The sequence below is a fragment of the Pelodiscus sinensis genome, chromosome 2 (genome assembly GCF_052426305.1).
Source record: "Pelodiscus sinensis isolate ZL-2025 chromosome 2, ASM5242630v1, whole genome shotgun sequence".
Classification (NCBI taxonomy): Eukaryota; Metazoa; Chordata; order Testudines; family Trionychidae; genus Pelodiscus; species Pelodiscus sinensis.
The window spans coordinates 15,674,348-15,694,080 of NC_143053.1; the positions used below are offsets into that span (position 1 = coordinate 15,674,348).

Below are 19,733 nucleotides of genomic sequence, written 5' to 3' on the forward strand. Positions count from 1 at the left end.
TCTGTCCTTATGACACATGGTATAGGCTGGTGATGCCGTGAGAGCAGTAATTTCACTAACTCACCTTGCACTGTGATTGCTATTAAGAACGTTATCTTTGCTGTAAATAGGGAGAGTGAGCATGTGGCCAAAGGCTCAAACAGAGGTCTAGTTCAGCTCCCACATGAGGGCTAAAGGTCTTTGCGGAGGGTTAAGATTATGCAGCCCTCTAAGAAACCTCTGATGGGATGCACCAATATTGAAAAGCCCTCAGTCAGTCAGAGGGGGAAAACTGATAGTCCTTGATCTTTCAGATGCATGATATAGTCCAGGATCATATGAAGATGAGGCAGTTGGTTGAGTGCCAATGTTGATGCACCATGCGGCAAAGCGGTTCCAATTCTGAAGGTAAGTATTGTAAGTATTCGGTCTTCTGCTCTGAATCAGAATGTTTCTCGCTTGCTGGGACCATCTCTTCTCTGCTTCCGAGAACCAGAGAGAAACCATACCACCATATGTAGCATTTCTGACTGGGAGTGGAGAACATTGCCCGCATTCTGAGAAAGAAGGTCTTGACAACTTGGAAGTGGGTAAGGATGTTGATGAGACATCCAATAAAGATAGGGAAACCAACTCTGTCTGACCCAGGCAGGGGCTATGAGGATGACTAGGGGCATCATCCAACTCAATCTTCCTGATGATTCTGGGTATAAGAAGGATTGGAGGGAACGCATAAAAGAGATGAACCTCCCATCTGATAAGGAAGACGTCTCCCAGAGAACTAGGCCCTATAATGGTTCACAATCCTCCTGGAAAGGTATAACAAGTGGGTTCCGCAGGGGTTTGTTTTGGGACCGGCTCTGTTCAATATCTTCATCAACGATTTAGATATGGGCATAGAAAGTACGCTTACTAAGTTTTCAGATGATACCAAGCTGGGAGGGGTTGCAACTGCTCTGGAGGATAGGGTCGTAATTCAAAATGATCTGGACAAATTGGAGAAATGATCTTAGGTAAACAGGATGAAGTTCAATACAGACAAATGTAAAGTACTCCACTTAGGAAGGAACAATCAGTTTCACACATACAGAATGGGAAGCGACTGTCTAGGAAGGAGTACAGCAGAAAGGGATCTAGGGGTTATAGTGGACCACAAGCTGAATACGAGTCACCAGTGTGATGCTGTTGCAAAAAAAGCAAACATGATTCTGGGATGCATTAACAGGTGTGATGCGAGCAAGACACGAGAAGTCATTCTTCCACTCTACTCTGCACTGGTTAGGCCTCAGTTGGAGTATTGTGTCCAGTTCTGGGCACCGCATTTCTAGAAAGATGTGGAGAAATTGGAGAGGGTCCAGAGAAGAGCAACAAGAATGATTAAAGGTCTAGAGAACATGACCTATACAGGAAGGATGAAAAAATTGCGTTTGTTTAGTTTAGAAAAGGGAAGACTGAAGAGGGACACGATAGCCATTTTCAGGTATCTTAAAGGGTGTCATAAGGAGGAGGGAGAAAACTTATTCATCTTGGCCTCTGAGAATAGAACAAGAAGCAATAGGCTTAAACTGCAGCAAGGGAGGTTTAGGTTGGACATTAGGAAAAAGTTCCCAACTGTCAGGATAGTCGAACACTGGAATAAATTGCCCAGGGAGGTTGTGGAATCGCCATCTCTGGAGATATCTAAGAGTAGGTTAGATAAATGTCTATCAGGGATGGTCTAGAAAGTATTTGGTCCTGCCATGGGGGCAGGGGACTGGACTCGATAACCTCTCAAGGTCCCTTCCAGTCCTAGTATTCTATGATTCTATACCCATCCCGGAACAATATTGGGGGCACTTGGCATTTTGGTATGCTGCAAAAAGATCTACTGCCAGAAATTCCCAGCCACGAAACAGGGCGTGCAGGCACGTATGAATTTCCCATTCGTGGTCTGTTGTGAAATGACAGCTGAGAGCATCTGCAGTTACATTGTTGGACTCCGAGAAGTATGATGCAACGAGGTTGGTGTTGTGGATACATCAGTTCCATAGGCATACAGCCTCCGCACAAAGGGACACAGAATGGGCACCACCTTGACGGTTGATGTAAAAATGTTGTCAGTGAGGATACGCATCACAGAGCCGCAAATATACTGAAGGAAATGTTTGCAAGCATTACTTACTGTGTGGAGCTCCAAAAGTTTGATATGCCAGAGGGATTTATGAACTGACCATCTGCCCTGAGCTAAGTGGCGCTGCATGTGTGCACGCCACCCGAAGAGGGAAGCATCTGTGGTGATTTGTGCAGAGGGCTGCATCTGGTAGAACAGAACACCAGCAAGGAGGTTCTTTGGACTGGTCCACCATTGGTAAGGAAGTGCGAACCTTCATAGGGATCATCTCCTGCTTGTATAGGTGGTGCATGCATCGGATGTAAACTGATTAGGTTGTCATCGATAATCTGTCCCTCTTTTTGAGGAGAGGGACTATGGGAACGAGAGACTCAAACCGATCTGTGGGCAGGTGTTGATGGTGCCATCAATCGGTGTCTGGATGGTGCCCAGTGCCTGCCTGCAGAACATCATTATGGATAATGAGGGTGGTAAAACCAGTCAGGATACCATGGGGATGGTGACAATACCATGGTTGGTGCCCCTAATGGGGTGTGGTTGGTCTAACGGGGGAGGAGTGTTGGGAGAACACACTACTGCCATCATCATTACATTCACTGTAGTGCAAAAGGATCGGTGATCTTGGTGAACGGGAGGACCCCCTGACTGGAGATGGGGGCCGAGAAGGTTTTCTGTAGGAGACACTGCATGGTGATTTTGAGCGCAATCTCAACATCAGCACTGGAGCATTATGACTGTGCTTGCAAGCCGGGTGGTGACAAGTAGAAGGTGACTCCTGCGGTGCCAATGAGAATTTTGCCAATGAAGGAGGCATTGGTGCCGGTGGGCAGGGACCAGTTCCAGGCTGGGAAAGCAAAAGGGTCTAGTCGATATCGCCTTGGCCTTTGCTGGTGCCAGTGTTTTGTCCAGCATCGTTGGCGTGGGTGGTGCCCATGTCTTGTCCAGTTCCCGGGCCTCCGACATCATCAGTGCTGCTGGCCAACGACTGTGGAGTTTATGGTTTCAGTTCCACAACTGATGTGGCACGAGGTACAGGAGGTGCCCGGCTTATCTCCCGTGCTGACTCTGGGAGGTAGGGTGAGGACTGGAGATATCTTCTTTTTTGTGGGTGGTTTAGATTAAGGCAAACCTGCTCGTTTCTTTTGCTTAGTGGGGGTCTCCTGTTGAGTACCCCCTCCCCTTAGCTGTTTGAGGCTCAAGAGCCTTATCAAACAGTAACATCCTGAGTCTGAGCTCTGTCTTTTCGGGCTCTGGCCGTGAGCTACAACAATGCACAAATCTCTGCAGAACGTCTGTCTCACTCAAGAAGTGAATACATGACCCGTGGCCTTCTGAGGTAGGCACAGCATTGCGACACTGTGAAACCTGAGAAAGCCACGCATTTTGTTAGACTCTTTCCTTCTTGTTTCTCTTTCTCTCTCTTTTTTTTAATTGACTTGGGATCATCTACCAGTCTCCTGTGTCATGCAGCAGACTTTTGTAGTATTTGTGTTTTTATTTTGCAGACTCTTTCTTTCGTTTTTTCTTTCTGTCTCTCTCGAAAGACCAGTCGTAAGACCCAGTTTCGCTGCGTTGTCTGACGATGGTATTGATGCAATAACTATTTACATGAATCACAGAATCATAGAATACTAGGACTGGAAGGGACCTCGAGAGGTCATCGAGTCCAGACCCCTGCCCTCATGGCAGGACCAAATACTGTCTAGACCATCCCTGATAGACATTTATCTAACCTACTCTTAAATATCTCCGGAGATGGGGATTCCACAAGCTCCCTGTGTTTGACCACCCTGACAGTTAGGAACTTTTTCCTAATGTCCAACCTAAACCTCCCTTGCTGCAGTTTAAGCCCACTGCTTCTTATTCTATCCTTAGAGGCCAAGATGAACAAGTTTTCTCCCTCCTCATGACACCCTTTTAGATATCTGAAAACTGCTATCATGTCCCCCCTCAATCTTCTCTTTTCTAAACTAAACAAATCCAATCCTTCAGCCTTCCCTCATAGGTCATGTTCTCTAGACCTTTAATCATTCTTGTTGCTCTTCTCTGGACCCTCTCCAATTTTTCCAAATCTTTCTTGAAATGCCATGCCCAGAACTGGACACAATACTCCAACTGAGGCCTAACCGGCGCACAGTAGAGCGGAAGAATGACTTCTCGTGTCTTACTCACAATACACCTGTTAATACATCCCAGAATCATGTTTATTTTTTTGCAACAGCATCACAGTGCTGACTCATATTTAACTTGTGGTCCACTATAATCCCTAGATCCCTTTCTGCTGTACTCCTTCCCAGACCGTCGCTTCCCATTCTGTATGTGTGAAACTGATTGTTCCTTCCTAAGTGGAGCACTTTGCATTTGTCTTTATTAAACTTCATCATATTTATCTAAGACCATTTCTCCAATTTGTCCAGGTCATTTTGAATTATGACCGTATCCTCCAGATTAGTCGCAACCCCTCCCAGCTTGGTATCATCTGAAAACTTAAGAGTACTTTCTATACCAATATCTAAATCATTGAAGATATTGAGCAGAGACAGTCCCAAAACAGACCCCTGTGGAACCCCACTTATTATGCCTTTCCAGCAGGATTGTGAACCATTAATAACTACTCTTAGTACGGTTATCCAGCTAGTTATGCACCCACCTTATAGTAGCCTCATCTAAGTTGTATTTCCCTAGTTTATTGAGAAGAATATCATGCAAGACCATATAAAATGCCTTACTAAAGTCTAGGTATACCACATTCACCGCTTCTCCCTTATCCACAAGACTTGTTATCCAATTAAAGAAAGCTATCAGATTGGTTTGACATGATTTGTTCTTTACAAATCCATGCTGGCTGTTCCCTATCATCTTGACACCTTACTCACCTTTGAAGAGTAAGTTTTTTTTTTTTTTTTTTTTAACTAACAAGAAGAAGCTAGGAACAATTTTAAACTAACTGAGAACTGAATTCTTATCTACAGGTATGCAAAGAGGAAAGGGAGGAATCAGACTCCATCTGTGATAGAGGGCAGTACCACATGCAAGAACTCAGAAAGCGTGAACGGCACACACCTCCTGCCATGAGTGCATGGCACAACCAAATACTGCTGGAAAAATCTTCAATCTGAGGTGCTAGGACATCTACTGTGAAGCACTCATGGGGACATCACTCAAAAAAGAATATACAGATTCCTTGAGGGGGCATATATACAGCCCCAGTGGACACTGCTCTTCTAAATAGTTATAAGCTTAATACCCAGGCGATTCACATTCAATAAATGGGATTCTACAGAATCTCTAGCTCTCCTTTTTTAGTACTATGAGGGAAGTATAAAAATGTTATAGAATGTGAAACATCACATTTCAATGTACAGGAGAATTCTTATAAATTACTGTTTGTAATATAGCACAATCAGACAAGAGAAGATTAAGTCACAGGCATGAAGTTTTACTGGAGAAGTTAGAGAAGAGCACCATTTAAAAAAATTTAACACAGGAAACTTAAAAATATTTATGGTCCACTTTATCTTAAAAAATATACCTATTATAGATTCATATATTTTAATGGAAGAAGCAGCCATTAAAATCATTTAGATTAATCCTCGGCATAATACAGGTCATGGAATTAAACCTAGTAATTCCATCTTGGAACATGCATACGATATACTTAAACAGGGCTCGAGGATCGCAGCGAAAACCACTTGCCAACCCCGCACTGTGCATGAGTGGAGCGCCGGTTGAAATCTACTCACCGTGGGCGAGTAGATAAGCGTATGTGTCAAGCCCCATACATACATTTTTTTTTAATCCATATATTATATATGGAACACTGTGCATGACTTAAGTGATAGGATCCAACTCTGGCAACTAGCTACATGCACGTGGTAATCTCTGCAGAGCCCCAGCACAAAGCTCTACAATAACACAAAGGAACAGATTGCAGAATCAGGACTAATTTATAAATTACAGGGGGATTTTCCAAAATGTTCAATTTTGGTGTAATATTTCTCCCATTGAGATCACTGGAAAAAAATCCAGTGGATTTTGCATGATAGCAAAGCTAGACCACTGACTGCTTTTGGAAATCCTACTCTACAAGCATTACCGTGTTTTCTCAATCAAACAAATGAAGAAAAATCTCAAATCAAGACTGGCTAAAGAAAGTTAAATATATATCCTAAATTTTAAACGTAAAGCTATGAGGCAAATGGGTAGCACTGAGTTTAACATTTGACAACAAAGTAGCTCTTAAAAAAAAAAAAAAAAAAAAAAGAGTCAATGAGCTTTTGATTCCTGTCTGTAGCACAAAACCAGATTCACCCTGAATAACATTAGAGCTAAAGCACTGATGCATTCAAAGCTGGGAAATGACAGAGAATCCAAAAGGACCCCAAGGAAGAATGAAAGACTTGAAAGCTCATAACAGAAAATCTATCCTGTTATTTTGTATGATTGAACACATATTAGAGATATAATAGTGTAGTCTATTAACCAATAAACAGCACCCCCCATGCTTCCCAGTAAATTTTTTAGCAGGCTGGCCAGCAGCCCGGTTCAGTCCTGGCTCGTGCCAGGTCCGGGACCTACCCTCACTGCGTCTTTATGTTTCAGGTGTATTAGGAGCCAGGTGGGCAGGTAGCTTGGCTCAGTTCCAGCTTGTGCCGGATCCAGCTCAGCCCTTCTGCTCCATCCCCTCTCCCCTACCTCCAGACAGGGGCTGCTGCCACCCCACACTGCTACTTCTATCACAGACAGTGGCATGGGGTGACAGGTAGCCAGTCCACAAGGGGAGCTGCTTTATAAACTAGCTCCCTTCACAAACCAGCTTCCATCTGGCACCCCACGTTGCTGCCTCTGATACACATAAGAATTCATGAGGTTAATCAACTATTCAATTAAGCAATATTTAACATCCCTAATACATACACTACACTTACATATCCTACAGCTATGAACCTAACTACTTATAAACTGAATCTCTTTACCTGATGCTGCTGTAGCTACTCTTCCATCAGTTACTGCTTTGGAAGAATGATATGTAATCATCTGAGTATCTTCCTTTTCTTTACTGGGGTATTCATTACGAGAAGTGGATTCTGTAGATAGTGATGCTGTAACTTCCAAATTACGGCTTAAGTCAAGAGGGAGACATGGTGCACGCTTCTCAAGTGACATACGAGCAACATCAGGTACTACACAAAAGAAAGAATGTAATATTAACAAAGATACATGGGCTCAATAAACAATATGATTTGCAATGTTACAACAAAAAAATCTAGCTAAAGGTACTCAATGTTAATCAAAGATCTCATTAGGTGAAAACATGAAAGGAAGGTCTTATGTCTTTATGACTCAATTTCTCTTGGGTTGTTCTTTATTAGATTAAATACATTACCCTCTGATATTGATGGCTGTTGATTTTGAGCACTGATGGAGAACACTTTTCCATCAGTGATTGGAGAGGGAGAAGGAACTTTTTGTACAGACTCATCAGGCAACGAGCAAGTGGCTAAACGCTGTGATCTTCTCCTCCTCTGGCTATATTTGTAGGATCTAGGGGGATTCACTGGCTGTGACGGACCTAAAAAGAGATCTTTCAATGTTCATGAAGTAGAGATATGTCATATGCTTATGGAAATATTTTAAGATTTAAAGAAGGGTCACGCTTTAAATAGTTCTCTTCTGCAGAACTGCTAATCATATTGTGCTTTGTAAAAAATATTTAAAACTATGACTATCACATGAATGTTAAAAGTTTGAGGCAGGATTTTGGTTTTTTGCTCAATAAAATACTGTATGAAGTTGGAGATCTAGTCTCCATTACAATACAGAGGAGGTTCTTATGCAAATAATCTATTTGGGTTAAGGGGAGCCACCCTGTAAATCAATGGGAGAGCAGACAGCTTATAGTAGAAGAAACAACAGCATTCCAGTATAGAAAAAAAATTAAAAAAATTAAAAAAAAGTCAGTTAAAAACTCTTTAAAAAAAGGCATGGACAGCATTAACATAAAACTTTTAAAATAAATTCACAGAAAGTAATAGTTCATTTGAGTTCTATTCTCTCCACTTTCTGCTAAACGGACATTCAACACCTGGGTAACAGCAAGTACAGAAATATTTACTGTCAATGCACTACATAGTGAGACGTCTAAACCTCAACGTGAAGAATCTCAAATGAAGAGATGTAGATATTATAGGCCTGATTCATTAAAAAAATTAAAACTCACTTATGCAGGTTTCATAGATTGTACTTAAGGAAATGTATTTAATCTGCATAAATTTGAGTTTTGTAAATCATTAATTCTTTTTCCTCTCTGCCTTATATAGACTCCTTTGCCCTACTGAAGACTTACAGTAACAAAAAAATTACGTATCTATTAAGAAAAGTCAAGAGGTGGGAGCTACTAAACCACAATAAAAGTACATATCTATGCAATGAAGTTATAGATTTCTTGATAATGGCTAGCAGATTTGTAGTTTCAGTCCAAGCCATACAACCTCCTCAAGCAAAACTACTTACCACATCTTGGGAGTATTATGATGGATGTGTGTGGATGACAATGTTTTGTGGGGGAAATTTATAACATAATTTAAAACCAATTCTATTTAGTCAGATAATACAGAATACTGTATTGGCTCATCTCCCTCCCCCATACAATTAAAATTTGCTACAAATGTCTCCTTAAGATGTCAATTGTAGATGCAAGGGTACAACATGTGATGCAGGAATCCTCTTCAAGGCTTATTTTGGCACAGCTCTGAGTGTGAAGCTAAACTTAGAATTCTGGCCTTACAAAAACCCATGTTACTTATGTTGACCACATGATTTAGCCTTCTTTGAGCAATAAACTGTCACTAAAGCTCAAAACAAATCTGAAAAGGCTACACTATCCCTTTCCAGAAAAAAAAAATATATATAGGGAGTTTGTAAGTGCTCAAAATAAATTACTCCAATTCTTCTGTTCACCAACAATATCTCGATATTGTGCAAACCAGTTCCATATTTAAAAAAAGATGAACTAAAGTATTTACACATTACACAGGACATCATTTTCTCATCAAAGAAGTTCACCACATCTCTCACACCCCATGTAGAAAAAATATCACACACTGTACAAGATTGTGCAGGCAACAGGTACATCCAAACAGCCCACTGAAGGCAGAGTTCCTCAATGATGGAAAAGAAAGATCCGCAAGAAAATTGCCCATATTTTTAATGAATCAGGCCCTTTAAGTAGAGGTGTTTCTTTTCTCCTTATTTCTATTACTGTTAGTGTGGAGATGTATACAGTGGAACTTAAATCATTAAAAGTCATGACTTTCTACCACCATAAAAGTGCCATTATTATTTGCACTATAAATCATACATCACATTACGTGATTTTACTTTTTATACGTTTGAGCTATCCCTAATGCACCCACTTACATTTGATTTTTTTTAAAGCAGATTCATTGTAAAAAGCAACATTAATTTACAATCAAAATTATTTTTCTGTATATTTCTTATTACTATAATTATTGTATTTTTTAAAATGTCTGTGCTCACTAGTTTTATTTATCACAGAAGAAGGAAGCTGAGAGACCAGCGTCAAATCCTCGACTTGTATTAACTCTGGGGAAAGTGGTGATTTAGGGGGCTTTATACACCCAGAAGAATCTCCAGATTCTTGTTTGCATTTCTTGCTGCGAGCCTTTCCTGAAGACAAAGTTGAGGGTAACAGTGCAGGTTTCTGAGTGTTGGCAGAACTGCTAATATCAGCTTCATTTTTTTTCTGACTTTGAGGTTTAGGTGAAATCTCCTGAATAAATAATAAGAAATTGATACTTTTATTTCAGTTTCTTCATTGTGGTTCTTGTTTTACTTTGATCTTTTTTAAGCATCTTTAGTATTAAAAAGCATTTATTCGAAAACATTTTAAAGCAACATTTAACATTTCCAAAATAAATAAAAAACAGATTCAAACGTATCAAAATAAAAGTCAAGCAATCTGTTTGTTTTTAAAGGGACACTGCCAATGATTTTCATCCTTCAAGAGTTTATCTTCATTTCTCATTGCTTGAAATATCCCCCAAAAAGCTTACAAACATTTTTTCTTACCAACTATCTAACCTCCATTTGACAAACAAGTGTATTTTGCTGTGCTCCTAATATAATAAAATCCCCTTCTTGTCCATCTCTCTCACATCATGAGTCATAATCAATGGTCTCAGCAAGAATACAGAATGACTTAGAGAACATTGTTAATACTAACCAGAATGGGAAGTATATATGCTAGCTTTATTGTGATCACACCACAAAATAGAAGTGTCTCAAGAAAAAGTCATCCATTTAAAATAAATATTCAGAAGTTGGATATCTTTTTAATAGATTTACTTCAATTTTGATAAAGGAGCTGAAATGGTTGACAGTGCCCCTTTCAGGAAAGTCTTAGACAATGATAAATATAAGCACAATTCCTTTCAGTGCTGGGAGTCTGGATTTCATCACACTACTTCCTTGTGTTAATGTTTCATGAGATCGCTATATCTAGCACAGGGTTAAATAGATTGCTAACTGCAAAAAAAAACAAGTGGATAAAATGGAGATTAAAGAAACACTTTTTAAAAGAAATATGCTACTTTTTCGAAAGCTGCAAGTTTTCACTCTTGTTTTTAATGCATGTACTGAAATATTTAAAAACAATTCATCTGAATTTACAGCATTTGCATTTTACATTTTTTGCTAGAAGGAAGTTTTTCTATGAGCTGAATGATCTGCAACAGTGTTAGTACTTGCCCAATGACAGCAATTTGTATATATGTGAACTCATGACCTTAAATTTGTTCTATCTTTTGACCAGTTAAATATGCATTATTGTTAGCTAACAAAACCTTAATTATGAAAGCATAAACTTTTGTTTCTAGAATGTGCACACCACTCTTTCTCCAAAAAAGATTTCACACCACGGATGATTTGGGGGCAATTCCCAGTTTTCAGACCTTCATACTTCAGAGGACTATGTTTTTGGTACTGAATGGATTTCTTTTCCACTAGAACATGAGAGCTGCATATTCCAGTGGAAATATCAACAAAGGAGCATACTACTGTACATACTTAAAAAAGGACACCCTTGTGAGCTGCATGAATGGCATACTGGAAGTACAAGGTAAAATTCCGGTGTAGTGTCCCATTCAGTTATCCCCGGGTTTTATACTTGAATCAGATCATTATACATGATTTAAGTGCAGATTTTTCATTTAAATAAAATATTCCATGAACTATAGCGTATATCTATGCTGATTACAAAAGTTACCAGAAATTAGAGCCATAACTTGTAAACAAACAATTTTATTGTTCATCTTCACATATGTGAAAGACATTACTACAGAATTCATTACTTTCAAATTACAAAGTTATTTAAACAAGATTTTAAAAATTAAATTAATATTTTGGTAAGGTGCTCAACCTCTTAACAAGGACAGAGTAACATTAAGAAACCTTAATGAATTAAAATTATTCATTTAAGCAGGTCTTGTTCAAAAGGAAATATAACATTACATAATCCTAATACACTTAAATAAACTACTGAATCTACATCTAATAGTCTGAGGTTTCTGAGTTTAAGATTGTTGTAAATTTTGTAAAAAGAGTTATAAATATGATTTCATCAGCACAGTAGGTTTTGGCTGTTAGCCTGAATATTACTGTGTCCTGTATTACATTATTTAAAAACATACTACAAAACATCTTACCCAATAATTATTATAATGGTAACAGACAGTACATCTGTACTTAAGGGCTGTCAGCTTTGCCATTTTAGGGGTTTATAACTCGGCCATTTTAATTTACGTTTGGGCTGGAACTTAGAAAAAAAAAATGAGCTCAGACACCCGTCCTTCCCCCTCACTTTTTCATTTTCAGTATGGCTTTGTCAATTTTTCTTTTCAGTTAGAGAGAGGAAGAAATACATTTGTTGGAGTTTGGACTTTTGTTTAACAACTCAAAACTAAAACAAATACTTTCAAAACTGCTTTGCAGGCCATTAGTGAATGAACAATGGCAGTGCCTTCTGAATTTTTTGTTTTTTCTAATCAACATAATAAAAATAGAAATAGCCGAGTTATTTTAGATGGAGAAGTTATTATTCAGAATTTTCTTTTACTATGCAGCGTAACCTATACAGTCATAGTAAATGGCCAAATCCCATGCATTTCAACGGAACTCTGCACAGTAAGATTTACAGTGTAATGATTCTTTTAGAAATGTCATACCATCAGACATTTCACACTGAAAGTATTATACAAAAGTTCTAAAAAATTATAAACTTTAATATGCAAAAATTTGGGAAGTGGAATGTGTCAATATATCATGAACTATTACTCGAAATATTGGTCAATGCACTGACATCATAGTAGCTCAGAATTAACCATTACAGCGGCAGAATTAAAAATAGAACCATAACTTTCCATTGACAGCACCCTGGATTTGAGAGTCTCAGAGCCAATCTGTGTTACCGGAAAACCCATAGCAATGCCACTATATATCAGGACTAAGGAACCAGTTACAAACACAGTATCAAAATCTGGGATATGGATTGCTTTAAAGAGTGTGGTGGGGCTTGCGAAGAAAGGAAGTGCTCTTTTTAGATGGTTTGTTTAAAAAAACCATTAAAGAAAAATGAAAAATAATACAAAAAAGCCATATTAAAATTGCATTAAGGCTCTTATTTAAGCCAAAAAAGTAAAGTTATCAAGAGATAAGGCTGCCACTTCATCCTTAGCTTGCCTTACTGTGCTTAGGTAGTCAGTCCTTTTAGCATGCAAGATCATGCACAATTCTGAGACTCAAGCAACACCTCAACACAATGCAATGAGCCAGAGACAGGGAGGCAACCTTCACTACTTCAAAAAGTGGTTTTAAAACAGAACTCTAACATTTTTTAAAGTTTCTTTTTTGTATGTATTAAAATATACATCTTAGCAAAATGTATGGCTCATTGAACAGTTCATAAAACACACAGTCTACAACACCAATTTTTATAATAGAAATAAAAACTTCTTACAAAAGAAGTTTTCCTAGATGCCAAAAACCCTGGTTCAAACCACAAACTAAATTTGTGTAAGGGTCTTTTTCTTAGCCAGTTGTACTCATGGTTCCAGCGATAAATCCACGGAACTGCTGCTTCCTAGCCTTTGATTCCTTGGAGATAGTAACTCATTAACAATAATTAAAGTTAACACCATGATCGATGTCAATTTGCTTGTATGCTTCTGGCTATGCAGAGATGTAAACATTAAGATCAAATATTTAGTTCCCTATTATTGTTTCTGAAGGGGCGATTTTGTTATGGATACTATGTCTCCATGGCACACTCCAGTGGGAACCTTGCAAAAGAATCAAACTCTACCATTTCATACCTGCTCCAGGACTGGAGCTGTTTCTTTGTTGCCTTCTTTTTTTTCAGCACCATCCACAACAACGGCTTTGGACGCCAACAAACCTTAAGAGAAAAGTTGCACAAAAATTTGTATTTAGAATAGGCTGGTTTTTTATTCTACTGTTTGCTATCACAAGGATTAAGAAACGTCCACACAAGTGAAAAACAACATTTTCATGTATAAAGGTTTTCTCTTAAATCATCTTGAATTGAGTCTTTGTTTAAAAGAACAAAAAGTATTATAAATGAGGATTAGCACCAGGCACTACAATTCCATCGCCAGAGAGGAAAAAGGAGCCTTAAATTGTATGACCCTCAATCCCGAAGTAGCTGTGCTTCAAAAACAGGCCTACAAATATAAGTTATGTTTTCAACCTTTTGTTTTTAGGAGCTTATTTAGAATTCCTCCCTTTGCTCACCTGCACCCAAACCTTTTGGTCTTTAAGAACATAATAATATAAGAACGGCCATATTCAGTCAGACCAAATATCCATCTAGTCTGTCTTCCAAGAGTGGCCAATGCAGATACCCCAGAAGGAATGAATAGAATAGGTAATTATCAAGTGATCCACTCCCTGTCGCTCATTTCTAGCCTCTGGTTGCCAGAAGCTAGAGACACCATCGCTGCCCATCCTAGCTAACAGCCATTGACGGATCTATCCTCCCTGAATTTATCTAATTATTTTTTGAGCCTTGTTATAGTCTTGGACTTCACAGCTTTTTCTGGCAAGGAATTTTACCAGGTGTCAGTACTGTGTGAAGAAGTACTTCCATTTATTTGTTTTAAACCTGCTGCCTATTAATTTCATTTGGTGACCCCCTAGTTCTTGTATTATGAGTAGTAAAATAACACCTTATTTACTTTCTGCATACCAATCATGATTTTATACATCTCAACGATATCCCACCTTAGTCTCTTTTCCAAGTTGAAAAAAAAATCCCAGTCTTGTTAATCTTTCCTAATATAGCACTCATTCCATATTTCTATTCATTTTTGTTGCCCTTTTCTATACCCTTTCAATTCCAATACATCTTTTTTTAGAAGAGGTTTGTACATAGTATTCAAGATGTGGGCAGGCCAGGGATCAAATCATAGACCTTATGTCAAAATTTTGTAACTGGATTGGCTTTATTACTTTGTGAAGTGCTTTGAGAACCTCAAGAACAATAACTGCAAAGTATTAGTATAATAAACAGACATATACTGATATGTATATACAGTCTATTTACAAGCATAAACATAAAAAGTAGCAATATTTTCAATAAAAGAGTTTACCAGTGATCTTGTTAAGACGAGCTCTCTTTGCCTGAAATGAGTTGCCTAAATTATTTTTCCTCTTGTGCGATAATGTGCTCTCTGCCCGCACAAACGCCATCTTTGGAACATCCACTACTGGGAATCCTGCTTTTAAAAGAACAGACATGGAAGAGTTCATCAACAAGTGCACATTTCATAAACATTTTAATCAACTGTAAATATTTCAAAACAAAATATATTTTAGTCTTTCATGAGCCATTACAGGCACCTTAAAGTTTTACAATTAACAGCATGCATAAACATTTTTAAAACATGTTACCTTGAAATTTTAAGCACAATGCTACAAGTTATAAGAAAACAGATATTAACATTTTTTAAAGTGAATATCAAGATTTACTAATTCAGAGGTAAAATTTAGGTAGCCGCTAAATATGGAGACAAATCGTCATTGCCTTAGGAAAAAAAATCTAGAAATCTCCATTATAACCATGAATCTATAGAATTTTAGTTTGATATATTTCTAGATCTCTTTTTTTCATTTTCCCTTGTGATTTTTTTTTTTAATCTCGGAGGAGCCAATCAGAATGCAGAAATTTGCACATAAATCTAGAGTGATTAACACTGTTCCAGATTTCAGTACTCAAGTCTACTATGATACAAATACCATATTCCTCTAGTCTAGAACCATTGGCAGTACCATGTTGCAACATGAACAAAAGAGATTCTGAGGCCAAGAGTAAACGGGAAGGCAAAAAAAACCCAGCATTTGTAGTCTTTAAAAAAAAATAAGTACAGGAATACAGTTTGTACCAAACGTTTCACTAGATGTAGGCTCCTCTTCCTTTTTCTGGACTTCCTGTATGATTGTAGAGGTTGAGGTTTCTTCCTTCTTTGAAGATAATTTAAACCATTTTCTCTCCTCTTTATCTTTATTGCTGTTTGCACTGGTCCGAGGTTTACTTCCTGCTTTGTTTTTGGCTGCTGCTGCTGCAGCAGCTTTGACCAAAGCTATCCAATCCTCCAAAAAGAAAACAAAAGTGGAGCAGCATTAGTAGCTATTTATGACATTCAAACAGAATCTTTTTACAAATATTGAGCAATCTCTTCCAGAAATGGTCAAACACATTTATGTTTAGTTTTCTATCATCCATGATTCAGTAAAACGTATTTCCCAAATTGCCTACATATTGTAACTAGAATCTACCTTATGGATTTAAAAAACAAAACAACAAACAAACAAACACACACCACCAATGCATACGGAAGTCACTTTCTATGATTAGCCTCTCAAGCAATATTGTGCTCTAATGACTGATCTATATTCTACAATAGTTGCAGCAAACTAGAACTCTCAGACTAAAACAGACCACTGGACCATTAACTCTATTATCTTGTCTCTAGCTGTGGTCTACACTAACCTAGCTATTTCAAATGGAAGACCAATCCCTCTGTACCCCAGACATGTCCAGCAAACTGTACAATAGATGGGCAGGAGAATTCTAACTTTCCCTCTTTTAAGCCGGCTCCTGCTTCCCCCACGCTTGCACTGCCTTTGATACAGAGGCAAAAGGGGGAAGGTGGGGAAAAGAGAGTGGTTGACTACTTGCTTACATCCTTACTCCTGATCCTCTTTTCTAACTACTTGACAACTCTACCACACTAAGACATTCGTCTTTACATTTTGCAGCAATTTTCCCTCCAAAATTAATGCTACATAACCACAATTGTATCGACCAACTGAATTCATTTTTTTACTTTTTGAATTAAAAGATCTGACCATTTGTTTAATCTCATAATTTATATCTAAACATGCTGTGTTATGTTTAAACTGTACTGTTTGTGCATATGTGTGTGTGTGTTTGAGAGAGAGAGAGAAATACATGTTATAAGATCTCAAGAGCAAAGACTACATTTTCTTCTCTGTTTTGTGGGGACTGCAATCTGTAAGCAATAAAATATTTCCTTTATTCATTTTAAATGTGCTGTATTTAATCTGGATTGTTTCTGTTACATTATTATGGGATACCTTAAAAAAAAAACAGTACCTGATTGTCTTTCACTCATACTTTACTTCTTTCTAAACAATCCTAGTCTTTTCAATCTCATTACAGATGAAAACTTTCCACCCAATACCTCAAACTTTTCCAATTACCATTCCATAGACCTTTTCTATTTTCTGTGCCACTTTATGGCATCATGTGGACATAGTTTCAGTTAAAATGTTTTTCCTGCATTATTTTCTAACCCTTCTTCATACAGCCCAACCTTTAATACATATTTCTACCACTGTTTTGCACTGACTATGCATCTCCATTATGTAATAAATTACACATTTTGTGACAAAGAGTTTCAACATCAATAATAAACAAGGCCCCTTTTTCAGGAAGTTACACACTGATGCAAGAAGATCAGATAGCTTTTCTGTGACGGTCACAGTTTTTTCTCTATGACATTACTTGCTTCACTTTCTCCCCTTATTCTTCTGCAGTTCCCAGGATAAGTTAGTTATGTATGTGTCTGAATATCATTAACTTGCTATCCACCACACAGATTTAGATAATACCCACAATACATATGAAGACAAAGTCCCTGCCCAAAAGAGTTTATAGTATGAATATCTTCCCAGCTAACCTATGGAATTAATTGTAAAAGTGTAGACATGTGAATTGTCAACAATGTATTGCATACTCATTTGTGCCCATCACAAAATTTAAGAAACCCTTCACTTGGTGCAAGTTCATGTGGTACCAATATTATTTATACAGCACCAGAGATATGGATGGTACTTTATAGATGGGAGAGAAAAGACAGTGCTAGAGCCAAAGAGCTTAAAATGCAAGAGACAATACAGGAAAACAACAGTAAAAAGGTAAAAGGGAGAGTGTCTCATGAAGATACTTATAATTCATGTATGCTGATCATCCCCCTTCTGTAATTTGTATTTAAATTTGTATTTATTTAGTGCAGTTTAGATCAAAGTTGATAGATGTAAATAAAATTACAGGAGCGTGTGCTGGAATGTACAGATCCTTTTGTGCCCTGTCTGTGGCATTGCCCCAGTGACTTCCATAATTGAGGGTCCTGATGAGCTAGACAGCAGCATGGTGATTTAGGGGTTAAATCCCAGCAAGATTTCTTAAAGTCAGGCTTTGACATTCCCATGTGACAATGTCACACATAGTAGAGTGATTTGGGCTTGGTCTCTACCTATACTTATTCACAAGCTTTGCTAATCTCAGAGCCATACAGGGTTTTGGAGGTTCGGATAAGGAGAAACCACACGGAGGCCCCATGACTAGAAGCCAAGACTAAGTAACGGTTAATTGACTAGTCGAGTAGTCTATGGAATTTCCATCGACTACCTGACTAGTTGATAGCACTTCCGCATTCCTCCTTTAAAATGTACAAGAGCCCCAGTTGAGGGCTGCCCCAGGGATGGAGCTGGCTCCCACATTAGAAAGGCAAGATAATGTACCCTCTGAAGGCAGGGAGGTGGTGTGGGTTCTTGAGTGGACTAAGGGGCATCAGCTTCTGGAGCACAGGCTCCATGCTGTGTTGCTGACTTGAAATGCCACCGAGACGGGGTCAGCTAGTTCCAAGCTCCCCAGATGATTTCAAGCTCAGTGTGGTATTTCAACAGAACCCGGGAACAGCTGAGGATTCCCCAAATGCCATGCTAGAGCCCGGGATTGGCTGGGGAGTCCCCAGTTGACCCCGGGCTCCATGCACAGTGCTGCCCCTTTTAAGTACCCCTCTCCCCCCCGCTTCGCTGCCTCTATTTCAGAGGCAGCAAGAGGGGGGGGCGGAGAAATCTACTAGCCCTTAACATCCCCAGCCAAGACAGGAAAATCTAGAGACAAGAACTGTCTTATTAATATTGTTTTGGTTTAGTGTTTAAAGGCTGTTGTACACAATAAAGGAAACTGACCAGAGACTTTGCTGGTCTTTTTTTATTTTGGTTGAGTGCCCCATCACAAATCATTTCATGTGTAAGAAACTAAGGGATATATTCTTCTCTTGATAAGCACAGAATTTCTGTTCCAAAAGAAAGCATATTCAAATGTAAGCTCAGAGTCTATTACAAGACTTTATAAAACTTGTATAAGGAAAAATAAAGAGAAGATGAAGAACAGAAGTGGACCCTACTTCTAAATATGAAGTCTTTCTTAAACTAGGAGTGCCCGTTTCTAACCTAACAGACAACCACAATACTGAGATGCAGCTAGATTCCCAGTAATCTGTCATTCAAATAACTTTAATCACATCAGAAACAGCAGCTTTTATGATACGTGCAGTAGTTACAAACCCCAGGCTCCATTTATTACTAAGTCCGAACAGAGCAATCCCAAGTCTAGTTCTCCTGAAATAAGTTCATTCCCTTCCTCTCCGGTGGTCTGATCAGTCATTATAAAGCACTTTATTCTGATTAGCCACTGCTCTCAGGATTCCCTGTGATCAAACTGTAGCCAACATGGTGGTTTTAACTTCCAAGCCACAGAGATGACACCAAATGACCTTTTTTCCCCCCTTAATACTTCCTCCTACTGAATGTTCTTCCATGTTCCTTTCTTTCTCCTCCTAATCCCATTACACACATCTTCTTCAATTAAGCCATATCATGTCCAGGGCTACAGGAAGCAGTCAGTAGATTAAAGCAACAATTCCAGTTTTGGATAAATAGAAAGAATTCTGAGAAAAGTCAAGGCAAAAAGATCTGCATAAGTTATTAAGGAAATCACTGTGTTCCAACTGGTTAAGAATGACCCTTGCTAGAGTTCAGGGATGGCAAAGCAAACCATAGTCATTACAACAGTCAGATCAACTAAGCCAAACTTTAGGAAACTGCATAATAAAAAAATAAGTTAGCAGGAACCATTCGCTATTCCTATACATTGATTGGCTAGAACAATTGCATTTTAATATAATTAAGTTTATAATTTTATAACTGCAACAGTGGGAAGGCAAAAAGCAGTAGC

General features: G+C 38.5%; 1 protein-coding gene across 15 annotated transcripts in view; it reads right to left on the reverse strand.

The window, feature by feature from the left end:
• PHF20L1 (PHD finger protein 20 like 1) overlaps nt 1-19,733 on the reverse strand; it is a 97,412-nt gene that overhangs the window by 35,171 nt on the left and 42,508 nt on the right. For 9 of the 15 annotated variants that reach the window (XM_025184904.3, XM_075920115.2, XM_075920116.2 and 6 more), the window contains 6 exons: nt 15,568-15,775; nt 14,776-14,904; nt 13,480-13,562; nt 9,629-9,881; nt 7,476-7,661; nt 7,066-7,272 (listed from right to left, as the gene is read on the reverse strand). In XM_025184904.3, the coding sequence (XP_025040689.1) occupies nt 7,066-7,272; nt 7,476-7,661; nt 9,629-9,881; nt 13,480-13,562; nt 14,776-14,904; nt 15,568-15,775 (1,066 nt within the window). The remainder of the gene's footprint in view (nt 1-7,065; nt 7,273-7,475; nt 7,662-9,628; nt 9,882-13,479; nt 13,563-14,775; nt 14,905-15,567; nt 15,776-19,733) is intronic. The other 6 variants (XM_075920112.2, XM_089776157.1, XM_075920106.2 and 3 more) reach the window with 2 other exon arrangements.